Below are 18,694 nucleotides of genomic sequence, written 5' to 3'. Positions count from 1 at the left end.
GACATATTGCACCGTGGGGTGACCAATGTCTCAGTGTAATATCTTTGGCTGCCGTATCAGCAAGGACCACTGTAGAAGTGGCGTGCACCTGGGCAATAGTGACACATGATATGATATATGATATGAGAAACAGCAGGAGAGAGCCACAAGCGCCAATAATACCACAATTAGCCCAGTGTTGGGGGCAGTGGCCTCAGTCTATGGTTGCACTTACTTGCTATAGCACCAAGTTCCACGTGGCAGCCTCTGCCGCAGCCAACGGCTGCTAATGGATAGTATCTTTAGATGTCGGCGAGGGCCGCTCCACAGCCACCCCTCTGCAGCAGCAGGAGCATGGGGCCGGACCGGGCCCGGGGCCAGCCCCCAACGCCCGGTGACAGTCGATGTAGGGCCCTGGGTGTTCTCTGCCCCACCAGCCACCAGCAAGGAAGCACTCTGGGTGCACGCAAGCCGCCAGAACAGTCAGTAGGTAGGAGCTCCGGGCGGCAGAGCGCGGTCAGAGGGGTACTCTGCGATGGCCCCGCCCCGGTGGAGATGAGAATCCACTGCCCCCTCGGCAGCAGCGCCGCACGGGCCGGTTCACTCAAGGCGCAGAGATGGATGAGATGAGGGGCGGTCTGCCCCCGGCACGCAGTGCAGTTCGTAGAGCCGGGCAGGTGTCCAGGGGGAGGGGTGGCCCTGCACACCCCCGCTGGCCTGCAGGGGGGCTGGGCAAGGCGGTCAGGCAGATGCGATGCGGCTGCCCGGGTCACAGCGTTTCGGTCCTCCTGAAGGCTCCCCCGGCAGAGGTTCCGCTCATGTGCTACCGCAGAGGGGGGGAGGGCACGGGAGCGCCGCAGGCCGTGTACAGGCCGGTTCAGTTGCAGAGATAGACGCACAGTGTTCATATGCGTATCCGCTCAGCTCCTGGCACCCAGGGAAGCGGCAGCCGCAGCGTGACGGCATCGGGCCACCCGGTTCCACGGCGATATCTCTGCTCTCAGACTTCTGTGGCACCCAGGATTAGGAACAGGGGTGCTTTGCCCCTTTATTGCTCAGCCATCCACTTTTGGGGGTCAGACTCATGGCAGGACCGCCACTGCAGATATGTTTCCGCCGGGCTCACGCAAAGCTAAGAAGCTAAGCAGCAATCTTTGGGCTGCTCAAAAGCGCCCCCCGAGTGGCTCAAAAAGTTAACATGGATTAATAACTGTGAGGAGCAATATATACTGAGACTGCTTGTCCAGGCCAAAAGACATCTGGTGCGAATTTAGAGACTACTGGTCTAAAGACGAATCTTAGAGAGAAAAACAGTAACGCTGTGGGCTAGATACTGGGAAAACAAAATGCTGATTGTGTTTATACATCAATACATCAAGTACTAAAGTCTGTACATTTGCTTATTAATCAATTGTATCTGCATTGTCATGTTATGTTGCACTTAAATATTTTAAAAAATAAAATAAATAATAACAATTGGATTCCCTGAATTCACCTTCCGTGGAAGAGGTTACGCAGAGGCAGTGGTAAGTGACAACAGTCCGCAGTTTGGGGCAAAGAAAATTGATGAGCACCGCAAAGAGTTTAAGTGGAAATATCCCTTTGCTTACCATGCAGACACCAATGAAATGGTGAAAAGGGTGGTGACGAAAAATGTACAACTGGAATTAGTCACTAGGTAAGAGTGGAAAGAGATATCTTGGAGTGTGCGCAAAGACGCACGCCATTACCTTACAGACTAATGAGAGGTACTCGCTGCTGCGATCTGTGTGTGATCTGCAGGTCGCATGTTCGAATACCAGCAAAGCCAATTCAGCCTTTCATCCTTCTGTGGCCGATAAATGAGTACAAACTTCGGTTGGGATGATTAATGTATGTAAATATGTTCTATGTACAGCGCTTAGGCATAAGCGCTATAGAAGTAACATATCATTATTACGATAATCATCCCTCCCCTCTTGCCAGATGGGTAGCCATGACATGGTGCACCATTGGTAGAGCCGGTTCACCTGAGGGATTATGCCATGCACTATTTTGAAAGCACCATGCCCTACGATGTATATACTTTGGAACACCACATACTCTCCCGTTTCAAGCAAACAATTATGTACATTCTTGTGTTTCTCTGGATCCTTGCCATATCAGGGATTAGTTCACAGTGATTTCTTAAATTGTAATGGGGTAAAAACAGAGAGAGATTCCACTAGTCAGTTGATAGAGACAGGAGCAAGATAAGGAGTTGCAGGGTCCAAATAAAGGACTTCTCACGTGCCTGTCTTCCTGACCTGGTTACTTCAATACCAACATTAAATGTTATGGACCAAATAGGTAATGCCAGCCACAGGAAAATGCAAAAAGAATTTGTTTCCCTAACATCTCCTTTTGCATTTTCTTCCATCTATTGCGCCTTAGCTCATCGTATTCCACCTCCAGTTGTCGATTTGCCAAGCATCACCTTGCTGCATCCAGACTCAATGCAGAGAGAAACAGAATGCCTGAATCTACTGCAGGTTCCATTTTTTACCCCGAGTCGCTGATGCGGATTCTGGTACTCAAATTGGTGAAGGTTTCTGATCTCATTTGAATTTTTGACAGAGTTGCTCACAAATGCGAGAAATGATCCTTTGCGAGAAATAATGCTTTCTTGTAGGTGGCAAAAGAAGGTCTTTAGTTAGTTGCAAGTACATTTCTCTCTTTTCTTTTGCCAAACGGTACCCACACACATTTCTGCATCAATAAGGAAATCATCTAAGAAAAACGCACACTTCCATGTACTGAAACAAGCAGACAGTAAAATAATCAAACAAAAATGGCATTAACAAAAAACAGCCCTACCTCTCCCACTCGTATTGCAAATCTCTTCCCTCTCGGAGCTTCAAAAAATAATTGCTCTTTGGCGCCTGAATTTACTTGCAACAATTTACCTGTTGAAAAAATAATGTTATGTTAAAGCAGTGGTTCTGCGACAATCGCACTATTCCAAAATTACAACTGAATGCAGAAACTGAACAATCAACAGGAAGAGGGAGCGAAATTAAGCAGGGAGAAAAGCTCTGCATACAGATAGTTAAAGAATAGCAGTGGAGTTTCACTGAATACAGTGGCTGCAAACACCCCATGCTCTATGCCAAACTCAGAGAGGATCCACCAATTGCACCGTACTCGGAAAAGTGTTTCTGAAACTGTATCTTAGCTGTCATAGTTCAATGATCAGGGACCCCATGTTTTGAGGAGGAGTTTACCTCTCGAGTCCCAGTCGACGTGTGTTATGTAGCTCGACGCTCCTTTGCAGATGCCCACTCGTTTACTGCTCAACACATTATAAATATCAACAAAATTATCATGGGAAGCCACTGCCAGGTATTTTCCTGCATCTACGAAGGAAATAATATTACCATTACATATATTTAATGCAAAGAAAGGATAAAGCGAGCAGATTTTATTTACAACACTCCCACTCTTATCGAAAAGCTGAAATATCACTTTACAACTCAATTAAAAGGCCAAGGGACGAATTGCCGAAATCCCGTACACACAGAATGTGAGGCACCAGCTTCACCAAGCATCCTGCACCCACATTTCACTTCATGCAGATCCCGGATTTATAAAAAGGCATTTGTGTGCAGGGAAAGGGACTGGCTGGGGGCACAAGGGATCTGCAGGCATTCGTGACACCTATGTACTCCTTAGCTGAGAGACCAAACATGGCGGTGGGGCTTGGAAACTGGTGTCAGCTCCTACCCAAGTGGCACCAGTAAGTGTATTCGCATTGATGGGCCTTAAAGGCCCCATCCGTTCAATTACATTTTAACAATTCCTGTATCAGGAGTAGAATTTCTAAAAAATGATATCACCTTCATGCTTTGAATGACCGCTCTCTTCTGGAGCAGAACAATGCTGGCAGGGATCTCATAGGACCTATGTCGGCGTTTCGCTTTCCTCCTGTGCCTGACTTCCAGCAGGTGAAACCAGGAGAAGGGAAACGGTCACAGAGAATGCCACACATCAGAATGTGCTTTTATGTGCAACAACCACTCTCATGGCACACCTCCTGTCTGAGGTCTGAAATTCAGGTACCTCTTGGCAGTGAAGCTACTTGTGCAGAACTACTTGCTCATGCCCACAGGTGAAGGCTCATTGATACACATCATAGAGGACCCTCAGAAAGTCTGTAGAAGAGCAGGACCATGCGTGTTGGGGCCTATGGGAATTATTAAGGTGGTAAACGTTTTGTCTTGTTGTATTATCTTCACTAATGCTTTCTTTATAAAGGTTATTGGCAAGGTGTATCAAAACCCCTTGGACCAATGAAATGAGAGTACTTCCTGTTTCCAAACCCTTGGGCACCATATCTCTGAAATGAAATTTGGTAAGAACTTTATGCGGGTGGCATCTTCTGTCACTACGTGTCTAACGTGCCTGCCTGTATTTGGCAGACCATACTTAGGCGCTGTGCTACGTTTACTGTGCTGTCCACCTGCGACCTGCCAATCATTACCTTAGCATACATTAGGAAACTGAAGCCAGACTCTACAATCCTGCTCTTAGTTTAAAGGCTACTGTAATCGCTCCTACCTGTCTGTATAGGTGATTTTTAGCCCGAATTGTGATATTTGAAACTAGATTGACCCTGTTGCCACAATTGCTGCTACATGCTGGTACATTGTATCTTAGCCTGAATTGGGATATTTCAAACAAGATTGACCCTGTTGCCACAATTGCTGCTACATGCTGGTACATTGTATTTTAGCCCGAATTGGGATATTTGAAACTAGATTGACCCTGTTGCCACAATTGCTGCTACATGCTGGTACATTGTATTTTAGCCTGAATTGGGATTTGGCATTCACGCAAACCTTTTGCTGCTAAATTGCTCACACATGTTTGCAACGCCATCCCCTGCCTGCTCTATAGTGTTGTGATTACCGCACCGCCATTTGTCTTCCTACCCTAATAGAGGCACAAGTGCCCCCCCCCTGAGCTGACCTTATATAAATGGTATCCCCACCACAAGTCAGCCCACCACTAAATACATTATGTATTTTCCAGTTACCTATACAGTCCTACTGAGGACTATCCTACACCTTCTCATCTCAATAGATGTCAACATGCCTCACACTCTGCCCTCCGTAGTGTTTGTGACACCCCGAAACATTCCCAAAAACATAAAGGACATGATTACCAGACCATGCAATCTTTCTCAAAGAAACCTCCAACTTCGCGCCAGACTCTCTAAAATGTACGAACCCACAGCTAAATCTTTACACCTCAGCTCCAATAACCTGACCAGAAACCTAAGTGCCAGCCCAACACCAAAACTAGTTCGCACAAATCTACTAATATTCAACACCCACTCCAGCTTAACAGCCGACTCTCTACCACTTGCCCAATACCTCATAATACTATGATACCCCCCACTGAGCCTACATTCCCAGGTTTAAGAGGAGCCTTAATAAATGCCCGGTCTCTGGTGGCACATGCCACAGAAATAGCCAACCTGATCACCACTGAAAAAATGGACTTCCTCGCCATTACAGAATCCTGGCTGCACTCAGCAGCCGGCCCAGCAATTATGCTAGCTATTCCCGAGGACTACACCCTCTTAAGAATAGACCGCACTTCCTCTCGAGGTGGTGGCCTAGCTATAATTGCAAAAACCAGCATAGCACTGATACTTGCTTCTCCACAGAAGGTAGATTCCTGCGAACTCCTGACCGCCAAATTAACCAACTCAACTACTCAAACCATATCCATCCACCTTATCTACAGACCTCCAGGCCCTTTAGGATCCTTTGAAGAAGATCTTACTAACATTCTTTCGGACAATCTTAAAAATACCTCACCAAGTCTTCTTCTAGGAGATTTCAATCTGGGCTACAAAGATCCCTTAGATCCTAATGCCACACAGATTAATGATTCCATCGAGGAATTAGGCTTTGCTCAAAAGGTAATGGGTACCACTCACATTAAGGGCAGAACCCTTGACTGGATTGCGGAACACCACTGTGTAACGTCTATTAATGCCATAACCCCCGTGCCTTGGTCTGACCACCACCTGATTTCTTTCTCCCTCGAAGTCATAGACCCCTATCACACCATCAGTATAGCTCCCGCTATTCCTACCAGGATTAAAAAGAACATAACAGCTGACAAACTAATTCCTTTGATCATCCCGACCTTGAACTCTCTCCCTGACTCTGCAGACCCACTTACATTGGTCGAAGAGTACAACAAGGTAATGTTATCTGCCTTGCACATCATAGCACCCTTGAAAATCAGAAAACGCAAACAGAAAAAACATATCAACTTATGGTTCTCTCCCCATCTAAAAGCCATCAGACTCGAGAAATGTAAATGTTAACAGATATGGAGATCAGACCCTTCTGAAACTAATAAAAATAAACTTAACATAGCTTCTTTATACAAAAAAGAAATAATCACTGCCAAAAAAGAATTGTACAAAAATAACGACTCTGCAGGCCAAAAACTAACAAAAAATAATCCCTCCTCCTTGCTTACAACTCCAACAATATATCAAACACCAAACGTCACACCATGTCTGAACCTCCCAAACCCCTCTTCAACTTCAAGAAAGGATCTACTCTAGAAGTAGAAAAAGTCATCTTAACCCTCAAACCCTCAAACTGCCACGGTGACCCATGCCCTGCACAAATTATAAAGGATGCTGCAAGGGACCTTTCCCCTTTCATAACCAAACTCATAAATGCCTCATTCTCCACTGGTACCGTTCCCAACAATTTGAAACAGTCTTGGGTCCTCCCACTTTTAAAAAAACAAACACTTGACCTGTCTATTCCTACTAATTATTGTCCCATCACAACAGTGCCATTCTTGCTTAAAATTCTGGACAAGGTAGCGTACCTCCAAATTCAACAATACTTGGAAAGCAACCACCTCCTAGGAGTACGGAGGTCAGGCTTTAAACCGCACTGATTGACATAAAAGCACAAATAGACACCATGAGAAACAACGGCAACACAGCACTACTCCTGCTGCTTGACCTCTCAGCGGCGTTTGACCTGGTTGATCACAAGACTCTCTGCCACCACTTCGACTCGGCCACCCACTTCTCACAAGAAGGTATAGGCTGGATTCAATCCTTCTTAGATAATAGAACTATGTGGGTCTTCGCACCTACAGCAGCCGCAGACCCTATTGTCATCACGTGTGGTGTACCCCGGGGCTCACGTGTTTCACCCACTCTGTACAACATCTTCACGAAGCCCCTTTTCAATGATCTTGATGGCCTGGATATCACCTTCACTAATTATGCAGATGATACACAGATCCTCATCCCGTTGACGGGGGATTATGACAAAGATTTGGCCTTTGTGAACAGAGTATATCTCATCATTCAGGCATGGATGGCCTCTCATGGACTATGCCTGAATGATGACAAAACGGAACTCCTCATCTTGGGCACCACAGCGAACCTCAATAAATTAGGCCACCTCTACTCCAACTTCCCTATAGACAACAACAACATCCCAGTAGCCAAGGAAGTGAAAACTCTTGGTTTTTGCCTAGACTCCACTCTCACATTCAAAAAACAAGTAAACTCCATGGCCTCGGCCACCGCCTACACTTGTAAGCTAATTAGAGCAGCTAAACCATTCCTCAACTCCCAACGACTGCATTACCTTAGCAAGGGCCTTGGTCTTATCCAAACTGGATTATTGAAATGCCCTTTACATAGGCTGCAATAATAATACCAACAAGATCCAGATCCTACAAAACAATGCCTTGAGAGCAGCCATCAACATTGCCAAGAAAGCCCACATATCTGACTTTAGAAGAGCCAATAACTGGCTCCCCACTAAAGATAAAATTCTCCTCAAATCAGCTTCCTTAACCCATAAATGTTTACATATGGCCGCCCCCGAATACCTCACATCCAAATTCCGGAGACAACCACCAATCGCCCCTCCAGAACAGCCAATACCAATTTACTTCAAGTGCCCAGATTCAAAAGTATGAAGACTGGTGGCAGTAGCTTCCCGGTCAAAGCTGCCCAAAACTGGAACCCACTCCCACCTTCTCTAAGAGAAGACATGCCCTACCCACGCTTCAGATACAACCTTATCCAATGGATCAAGGAGCATGACACTTGACCCTCTACCTCACTGCATTACTGCCTTACTACTGCCCTCTTCTGCACATAATTGTATATATTGTATATAACAGTTGCTTGATGTTCTCTGCTACTACTTGCTCATTTGTATGAGATAGACCAGTACTGTTTATTGTTGATTATCTTTCTGTATTGCAACGCACAGCAATGTAACCTAAGCTGAACAATCCTCTTTTCCTTCCTCTGCGCCCCAATACCCTTGGGTCTGGTGCGCATTACAAATAAAATAAACAAACAATCAAACAAACAAGAAGACCAGCAGATTACCAAATTATTCCTTGATCTATGGAATTACCTTTCTATGCAAAGTGTAATGGGCAGAGAACAAGAACTTCCTTGCATTTACAGACCGGTAACTTCTCTCACTTGAAGTACCTATGTGGGGGGAAATCAGGAGAAGATACTTGCAGTGTGTCACCTTTGGCGAACCACATCCGATTTTGAAACCTGGTTTTTCATTTGAGTCAAAAATGCTCTGTTTCGATGCAGCAGTTTAAATCTCCCAAGGGACAGATAATGGCCTGTGCAAGGATCGGGAGGCATCCAGCAACGTCCATAGCCCATGGGTACAGTTGGTTTCGAGAACCATCCCCACCTTAGCTGGTTGACATCTGGTGTCAACATTAGTGCCCAGGTGGGAGTCTAATAGGATCCATTTTGTGATATTGTCTCCTATTAATCACCAAGGTAGGGAAGCAACTGTGGGCAGAATGGAATCAGGTCCTCAAATTATTGTAAGTTTGGAGCCCACAGGAGGTATTGTATGTTTTAATACCCCCCTAATCGAATCCAGGTTTAGGAAAATCCCATTTGTAAACAATTTTCCGACCCTCTCTAGGCCCATATCTAAGCATCTCTGAGTGTCGCAGACCCAAACCTCCGAAAATAAATGGGGGACCCCATACCGAGGACATTGGTGTGGGCCATGATGAAAGCTCTCGGTTGAACCCCCCGTCATGCCAGAGCGACCAGAGGACTCCCAATGTAGGGTCAGAATGCAATCGCTCCGAAACGGCATTTAATGGGGACCAAAGAAAATCCATAACCTTGAACGGGTGGGAAGCTCCATCTTCTAGGTATGTGCAATAGGTTTTTGTTTCATCCCTCATGTGGTCATGTAGTATATGTAATTCAGCCACTTTGTAGTGTAGTGTAATATCAGGAAATATGAACCCCCCTCATCTCTTGGAAGCGCAAAAGTAGACATTTTCACCCTCAAGGTCTTATTGCTCCAGATACATTTGCGAATATCACCCAGTAAATCCAGAAAGAACCTCTCTTGAGGCTGACCCTGGATCGAGGCAAACAAAGTGTGCAAGGGAGTATATTCATTTTGACTGAGATCATGCGTCCATACCAGGTCAACACCAAAGTGGTCCACCTCTTCAGGTCTTCTTTAAGCTGCACTAGTAGAGGGTGGTAATTCACTCGCACTATCCCTCTCGAATCTCTTGTAATCTGGATTCCCAGATATGGAATTTTGATGCGTTCAATTCTCATTCCCAAGTATCCCCTCATTGGGTCCAATAAAGGACTGTGCTTTTGCATAGGCATGATACATGATTTCTGTATGTTGATTCTGGGGCTCGACAGGAGGCCATATCTCGATATCTGTTCCATAAAGGACTTGAGTGATTGCGGTATATTGGTTAGGTAACCCAGAATATCATCTGCAAAGAGCGACTGTTTGCATTCAATGTCCCCCTCTGATATCCCTTGTATACTTTGATTCTATCGCATCGCCACAGCCAGTTGTTCCATGGACAGGGCATATAACAGGGGGGAGAGTGGACAACATTGTCTCATGCCATTTGTCAATGTAATCACTTTGGAAAGCCCCCCATTTATTTGAACACGCGCTCTTAGGCCCCCATATAGCGCCAGAGCCCATTTCAGAAAATTCCCCCAACCCCATCTACTCAAGAGCCTTCATCATGAAGGGCCACTCGACCCTATCAAAGGCTTTCTCCGATACGAGAGAAGCCAAGCAGGCCTCTTGGTCCACTGCTTGAATGCAGTGGATAAGGTTAATTGTTTTCTGTATGTTATTCGACACTCGTCTCTCCCAGGTAAAGCCCACTTAGTCACTGTGGAGACGGTTCTACCAACATTAGTTCAATCTACCCCCTAAGACTTATGCAAGAATGTTCACATCATTATTTAGGAGGGAGATGGGTTTACAGGAAGAACACTTCGAGGGGTATTTACCTTCCTTGTGAATCGCAATTGTTTTTGTCATCAACATCGTGTCGGGAAGGGCCTCACCCTCCAGGTAGGCATTGAAACCTCTAACTAGGTAGGGGGTGAGAAGAGATCTGAAGAGTTTGTAAAACCGCATTGTAAAGCCATCCTCCCCTTGTGCCATACCCTCTTCATATTTTTGATAGCTAACACCACCTCCTCCACTATAACGGGGGTGTCAAGTTTCTAGCCGTAGTATACGCTAGACCCAGGAGGTTCAAACCCCCAAAATGTATCTATTTGTACCGCTTGACCCTTCCATTCCGACGCATACAGCTTACCATAGTACTTCGCAAATTCCTCTGCTATGCCACTCTGCTCCCATCTGACGCCCTCCTCTTGCGATTCAATACATCCTATCTTCCTCCTTTTTTCCTCCCTCAATCTCCACATCAGAATCTTATCTGCCTTTTCCCCTTTTTCATGCAACTTCTGTCTCAGAAACATAAGCTTTTTCTAAGTATCTTGGACCAAAATTGCATTCAATTGCGCTTTGTATAGACAGAGTTCACTCGAGATCGCAGGGGACATATTGTTACTCTGGTTACCTCCCGGTTGCAACGGTCTTTAAACAAAGTGTCAACTCCTGTTTTGCCCTCTATTTCTTCTTCCGAGAACCTATCTTCATTAGGAGCACCCTTGTAGTGGCTTTGAACCATTCCCACAGGGATTGAAGTCCCACTTTTCCTGTGTCATTAAAAGTGAAATACTCTTCGTTTGCGTTCAATAGCTCTTGTGAAACTGCCTTATCCTTCAAGAGGAAGTCATTACTCCTGCAAGTACCCATGGGAGGTGGAGCGTGATCTATCACCAATAACACCTTCACCATGTCATGATCCGACCACAGGATTGGGGCAATATGGGACTTTAGGGCCTGAGCTTTAAGAAGCAAGTCAATTGAAATTAGATCAATCCTTGAATAGCAATTGTGGACTACAGAGAAATAGGAAAACGGCCTATCTTGTTCTGTTGGGGCAGAGAGTGAATCCGCCACACTTGGGTGTCATTAATATGTCTAAATCGTAGCGAATTCCCCTCATTACTTCGTGCCTCAACAAACTTCCCCAACCTCTTGCAATCTTTCTTAGGGTCAAGCATCAAGTCCCCTCCTACAGTTACGGCCCACCACAAATATGATCAACTTACCTCTCACCCCCTCCCAGAAGTCACACTGACCCGAATTCGGGGCATAGATTGAGGCCAAGCTAGTCCGAGCACTGTTAATATTCCCCTTGACTAACAAAAACATAGCGCCCATTCACATCCGACATGACTTCATCCACTTGAAATTCCAAGCAGACCGAGACCAGCATCGCTTCCCCCTTCTTTTTTGTGTCCGAGGCTGTATATATTTCCTCCACTTCTCTGGATCTCAAATGGGGTTCCTTATCCCTCACCCAGTGAGTTTCCTGCAGGCATAGCAAATCCAATCCCACCCTCTTAAATTCTCGAAGAACCAACAACCTTTTACTTGGGGAGTTAAGACCACGTACATTGAGGGAGCCGATTACAACATTTGCCATTGCCAAAGTCTGCCATTAGACATGATGTCACAAACCTCCTCCCGCTCCAGAGACCTTCCCATTGTAATGCATTAAACGTTTGGTCCTGCTGAGAACACAGTGTTGGCAAACAAACCTTGACATAAAACGTACAAAAACTCACAACTTTAAACTTGCCCAACCCCAAGACCCCTCCACCTCCCCAAGCATCTGATCCTGCTCTGATTCCTCGCCCGAGACAGAATCAAATCACCAGCAGTCCACCCTAACATAGGATCCAGTTCTCAAAGCTCACTTCCCTGAGCCCCCCATGAATATTACATATCACGCACCACCCTCTCCCTGTCATGTTGTGTACTGTTCCGTCAAGCCCCTGCTATCAGAGCAATGAATCTGTAAAGCAACTTCTCCAAAGTGACCTCCCGGGCTACTACCAACACTGTACACAACAAAGTCTAAAGCTCATGGGGGTCCGGTCATCTGACCCGCTTCCCCCTGGGTGAGTGTTGAGGTTCTTGAATTTGCGTGATCTTGGTATCCTGTGTCGGTCCGACCATGTGCTCTGACCTGCACACCCTTCTCCTGCAAGCTCGGAGTTCCGTTGATGGGATCCAGAATCATCCATTAGCTCTGCTGAAACCCGTTGGATATCGTCTTGTCACTAGTTTGTAGGAGTAACCCTCATGTTCAAAAGAAAGTGAGAAAGGGAACCCCCAGCAGTATCTTACCCACTTTTCGTTTAGTCATTTTGTGAGGGGGGCCACTTTGTCATCTCCTAGCCAACGTGAAGGCCGACAAATCCTGGAAAATAGTTTTTGGCAGAGCCATAGTCAAGAGGGTCCACCATTCTGGCCTTTCCAGAATCTTCATTTTTTCGTAATAGTAATGAAATCTCGCCAAGACTGTTCGCGGCCCTCTAGCGCCTCCTCCAGCGCAGTGAGCCCTATCAATGGTGGGTTCATCGATAACGTCCGAGCAGAATAGAAGTCTCAGGGCCTCCGTTATGGAGCGCTTCATGTCGCTCTCAGATTTTCCCTCCTTTTCTGGGAACCCAAAGAAACAGAGGTCGCTCTTTTGGTCCCAATTTTCAAAGTCATAAATTTTTTATTGAGTCTCCGCCTCCCAGAGATCCAGTTCTGAACTTCTTATGTCTATTTGTGCTTCCATCGTGTCTAGGGAAGTTTGGTTATTCTCAATGCCTTGGACCCTCTCGTCTAGAGAGTCCATCTTTTGATCCATTTCATGTAGTCTTATCTAATACCGTGCAGAGTCCCTTGATCTTCTCCATTAGCATGACAATGTTCTTTCTGGGTGCCGCTGGGTTGTCTGGCATAATTGCTTCCCGGGATGGGACGACGTTAACACTGCTATCCGAGTGGGGTTTGTGAGAAACCAGAAGGTGTCTCACCCGCTAGTCCCCAGGGATCTCGCTCTCAGGTGGCTAGGGCATGGTCATCACCTTTGGATCCAGACCCTGGGGTGGACCAATGCGGGAGGATCATCTGGGTGAGGAGTCTTCAGGAACTGGAAGACCTGATGGTGAGATGCGTTATCCCCCTCCCTGAAACGCGGTAGGTTATTTATTTGTATTTTGTATTTATTTAGTTTTTATATAGTGCTTTACACCAAAGCGCTGTACATAATAACACAAACTGTACATTTTGAGAAAGATTTTGAAACACAGCAGAATTCTGTGGTTACATTAACCTCCATTAACCAGCAGAAATATGATAAGATTTCAAAAGAGACCCAGAAAGAAGAATAGTGTGTGTTGGAAAGAAGAGAAAGTGGGATAGCATTCCAGTGTAAAGGCACAAGAAGAGAGAATGAATGAAAACGAGATTGAGCACAAGGAGGAAAAGGGACAATAAGAAGAAAATGGGAAGAAGAGCAGAGTGAGCGAGAGGAGTATACAATGAGAGAGAGAGGAGAGATAAGGAGGTCCAAGACCATGGAGAGATTTAAAAACTAGACACAAAAAATTGAATCTTAAACGGTGATGAAAGGAGAGCCATCCCAGGCCAGCCAGAGAGTATGAAATGGAGTCACAAGGAGACATAGAAACCGAATGGAGGCACTGAATACAGATTTCAGAATAGCAAGATGAGATTAAGGAAGTCAAAGGAGGATAGAAGAACAATAAAAGAGCTGCGAAAGGATTAAGGCAGACACCAGGAGATGAGTGCCCTTAAAAGTCATGAAAGGCCAGGCTTTCCGAATATTGTGCAAGTGGAATCGGCAGGAACAAGCAGATAGAGAGATGTGATGACTAAAGGAGAGATCTGAGTCTAAACAAAGACCCAGATTACGGGCCACAGAATTAGGTAATTGTGCTGGGGAAAATTATATGAATTGGGGTGAAGAGGAAGGAAAATGGTGGTGGATGGAAAGAAGATGACCTCAGTTTTAGCATCATTGAGTACCAAGAAGTGATTAGTCCTCCAAGATTGAATAGCAAGGAGACAGGCACTAAACTTAAGGTGGATATCATCAGTGAAGTGTGAAAAGGATAGAAAGAGCTGAGTCATCAGTGTAAAAATGGTGGGATAGTCCTAAAGAAGAAAAAACACCAGCAAGTGAGGAAGTATAGAGGGAAGGACAGAGCCTTGAGAACACCATAGGTAAGCAGAAACGTTTTGGAGGAAACCCCGGCCCAAGAGACAGAGAAAGTCCTCTGGGACAGGTATAACTCAAACCAAGATAAAATAGAGCCAGAAAACCCAAACAAAGAGAGAGCAGACAATAGGAGCGTGTGGTCAACAGTGTTGAAAGCTGCAGAAAGACCCAACAGAATGAGAAGAGACAAGTGTTTAGAGTGACGTGCAGAATGTAGGGGATCCACAACAGAAAGGAGAGCAGTTTCTGTGGAATAGCCAGGACGGAACCCAGACTGGAAACAAGGAAGAATGGAATTACGAAAGACAGAAGTGGAAACCACAGAATAAACAATGCGTTCAAGAATTTTAGAGAGATAAAGTAAGAGCAAAATAGGACAGAAGTTAGTGGCGTGCTTAAATGAGGATGGAAAAATAGAAGAGGATAGACAGGAGTTAAACAGGATTGTGAGGTAAGGAACAAGTGAAGGGAAGACTTTAGGAATAAGTGCAGCTAGAATAGAGTCAGTTGGGGAGGAGGTAGAATGAACTTGAGCAAGAATGAAAGAAGTGTCCTCATTAGTAATAGGGATGAACTCAGCAAAGATCTCCCAAGGAGATACCAAAGAAGTAGAAGGAGCCAAATATTTTGATTGCACGATAGAAGATTCAATAGCAGATCAAAACGAAGAGACCTTAGAGGTGAAATAAAGAGCAAGGTCCGAAGCAGTAAGGGTGGAATTGATTGAGTGATCAGGAGTAGGGGGAGAAAGGAGATGTGATAGAGTTTGAAAGAGCCGTCTAGGATGAGAAGACAGTGTCAAAGATCAGAGAAATAAGTTCATTTGGCAGAGTGGAGACAGTTGTCATTCAGGGCATGGTAAGAGGCATAGGAACTGTGGTTTCCCAGTTTTTAAGCTTCAACCAGCATCTTTCTAGGCACCGGAGAACACATTGCATAGCACAGAGGTTTTCGTGTGGGTCAGAAAGTTGAGGCGGGGTAGAGTGAGTCAAGAGACGAAGAAAGCAAAGAAGAAAGAATGGATGCAGCTTCATCAGCTGTCAGAGTGGAAAAGGATGCAAAGGGAGCCAGGTTAAGAGTGCAGGTAGAAATAAAGGCTGTACTATTAGAATTGCGTAGACTGTGCCGAGAGTAAGAGTAAGAAGTTGGGAGAGACTAAGTGCGAGAAGAAGACGTTGGAACGATAGAAAACCGAGAGAAGATGATGGTCTGACAAGTAGACCAGGAGAAAAGATACAAGGAATGTAACAAGAGAAGATGTGAATATAAGATCTAAACAAGAACCCGAGATTTGAGGAGTGGACAGAGGAACCAGGAAATGAGAATCAAAAATAGAAAGAAACGGAAGAGCAGTGTGTCGCTAAGAAATGGAGGTTAAAGTCAACAAGAACTATGAGTGGAATAGTAGGAAGCAAAAAGGACTACAGGGTGTCAATGTCCTTACAAAATGAGGCTACAGGTCCAGGTGGGCGGTAGATCAGTAAAAATGAGATAGAGGAACTAGAACACTTTCACATGGACAGCCCGCTCTGGGAGAAAACAGACTCACACCAGAGCATTGTACCCGACATGTCCCACTACTATGATCAGGGAAGGTCAGGCAATTGCTGGTAACCACTTACAACTGACTTACATTAAGTTTCCTCACACAGATAAAAGGCAGAGCATGAGAGCACACTCTGAGCGAGGCAAAGCACACAAAGGAAAAGTATTTTCCTGACAGCAGCTGAACGAGGGAAGAAAGACAGCAAACCAAGAAGGGCTCGCAGGAGGGAGATGCCCTTGACCTTTCCGGCAAAAAACCGTTACTTTCCAGAACCCGTCAGATTACAAAGCATAAGACCAGGAAACCAGACTGAAGAATCCTGTATTTTGTGCCTGAGATACCCGGGGCCCTCCTGCACGGAATAGCAGCCGCTGTGGTACTGTCCTTGGCTCCAAGATCAAAGCAGCGCCAGAGAGATCAACACAGCCAGTGGGTTGAGGAGACTGATGCAAGACCGGTCTGTGTTGAAGTCAAGGTTGCAAGCGGCAACATTGTATAAAGAGTGCAAGAACGAAGATTGGTAACGCATGTGATGAAAGACACGAGGAAAGCTTAATTGCTGATGGATGTTTGAACATTAACGGAGAAAGATACAATACCAGTGACAGAGTGGTCTGGCACCGCAAGGGTGCTCAATCGAAGGCCTCTGTAAGGTATTGAGCCAAGAAGTGGCAGAAACTAAAGTAGAAGATTGATAAGAATGATAAGTGAAGCAAATCGAAGTGGTCCTGCGACGGTTTAAGAAAATGTAATTGCATATTTGAAAGTCTGATTTTTTATACAAAGAGGAAAACTTAGAAAGTAAGATTACATGGTCCGAACCCGAACAAGGAAGACTAATTGTGAACATTGTGCTAAAGGGGGTCTGACCCCGAACGAGGGAGAACCAGGGTCCGAGTCCAAAAGAGGGAGACCAAATGTGAACATTGTGTTAAAAGGGGGTCCGAGCCTGAAGGAGGGAGACCAATGATGAACACTGGAAATGAGAACTTGTGAATGTGAAAATCCTGATAAGAAAGGAACTTTGGTGCTTGTTTGTTACGACAGGCCCTCTGCAATAAGAGACTGTTATTGGGAAAGAGGCTTTGGCAGAAGTCCATGATGCCTATGCTTCGAACTGTATCCTTGTGGCAGAGAAGCCAGAGTGTGTGCGAAGCTCGAACCTGCCGCCTTGCCCCGTGCTGAAAAACTTGGGGAAGGGAAACCAACTGGTCAACTATCCTGACATATTATTTCTTGAACACTTTTCTTTTTGTATATATTGTTGTCCCACACAATTTGTATTTAGAAGGAAGGATTGGCAGTAGGTTTATTAGTATAGGCCCTTTTATTTTTACAGATACTCCACTAGGACTGCGTTATTATTATTAGTTCAATAAACACCCTTGAACTGTGATCACTTGTGTCTGTCTTCACTGTTTGATACCATGCCTTCCTTACAGGTTGGAATTGGAATTTCAGAAGAGCAGGCCTCAAGGCCATTAATGATTGTAGCCTAGATAGTACCCACTCAGCCCGTGGTGGAGTCGTGTGTGCAAGTCCCACTTGGCGATGCTCTAGATGTTACCAGGCCTTGGTTTTCTCTGTGCGCCCCTTCCCGGTGGAGTGGTCCAGGTTCTCAAACCTCCAGACGCTAGGCAAACCGCTGGGCAATGGGGAGCTCGATGGATACTTCTCCTTACCCAATTCAATTGGTGCTTGCACAGTGGAAGGTACGAGGAAACCCGTTGCTCATACATTGGGGGCAGGGACCCTGCATTTTTTGCAGGTGGCTAACTTGGGCAAGGTGCACTGGGGGGCACAAACAAGTTAGGGGACTCCACGGTGCCCCGAGAGCCACCCGCCCATGCAGGGAGTGCCGTCACATTCGCCCTCCACCAAGTATGACTTACTGCACCATGGAGTGGGGATTCACTGCACTGTCTGCTCCCTCAGAGCATTGTGTGAAGGCAACAAACCCTGTACGGATGTCCCACGAAGTAAACCCGTTGTCATTAGGTAGCCTTGGCATGCAGATCAGCCCGCTTTTGTTTGCCTCCACTCAGTCCAACCACAGGCCGTCAGAGCGGGGATGCAGTGTTCTGTCTGTCTCGGCGTGTTGCGGCCAGCGAACGTTGGCCGTTTACCTTAAAGGCTTCTCCAGCATGTTGCGGTGTGAGGGGTCTAAAAACCTTTGTTCTGGCCAAACAGATTGCCGCTCCTCCATCCGCCGTCTGCCACGCTGGGCCCCTGGATCAGGACCGTTTCGGCCTGCAGGCTTCCCTTACGAACGATAACCAGGTCGGCTGGAGAATGTCTCCTGCACTTGCGTTCCAAATGTTGCGTGTCACGTGGAGTCCTTGCCATAGACCTTCCCCATTGATTTCCAGCTGGTGTGTTTGCTGGGAAAACGGCTGGCACAGAGCCGTATGTCTCCTCTGGGGCTCAGGTGCCTACTGTAAGGGCTTCGTTCCAGTCCGGGACGTAGGAAAGTTCCTGCTGTGAAATATCAACCCACCTGGACGGGACTCCCACTCTACCTTCTCACACGGCTAACACAGCCGTTATGTCTTGGATTCACCCCAACCTTTGAGCCGGGCAGCTGGGCATATGATCTCTCTGGGGAAACCAAATTGGCACCCCTCAGGGGTAAAGGGGGGCCCAGGGACCCTTTACTCC

At 46.0% G+C, this 18,694-nt stretch overlaps 1 protein-coding gene across 3 annotated transcripts in view; it reads right to left on the bottom strand.

The window, feature by feature from the left end:
• EML6 (EMAP like 6) overlaps window positions 1–18,694 on the bottom strand; it is a 3,038,586-nt gene that overhangs the window by 1,253,555 nt on the left and 1,766,337 nt on the right. For all 3 annotated transcript variants that reach the window (XM_069608236.1, XM_069608238.1, XM_069608237.1), the window contains exons 23-24: window positions 3,222–3,353; window positions 2,815–2,903 (exon numbers count right to left, since the gene is read on the bottom strand). In XM_069608236.1, coding sequence (XP_069464337.1) covers window positions 2,815–2,903; window positions 3,222–3,353 — 221 coding nt within the window. The remainder of the gene's footprint in view (window positions 1–2,814; window positions 2,904–3,221; window positions 3,354–18,694) is intronic.

This window comes from Ambystoma mexicanum, chromosome 4q (genome assembly GCF_040938575.1).
Source record: "Ambystoma mexicanum isolate Mex_15411 chromosome 4q, UKY_AmexF1_1, whole genome shotgun sequence".
In the NCBI taxonomy this organism is placed as follows: Eukaryota; Metazoa; Chordata; class Amphibia; order Caudata; family Ambystomatidae; genus Ambystoma; species Ambystoma mexicanum.
This window is presented reverse-complemented; position numbering and strand designations above follow the sequence as displayed.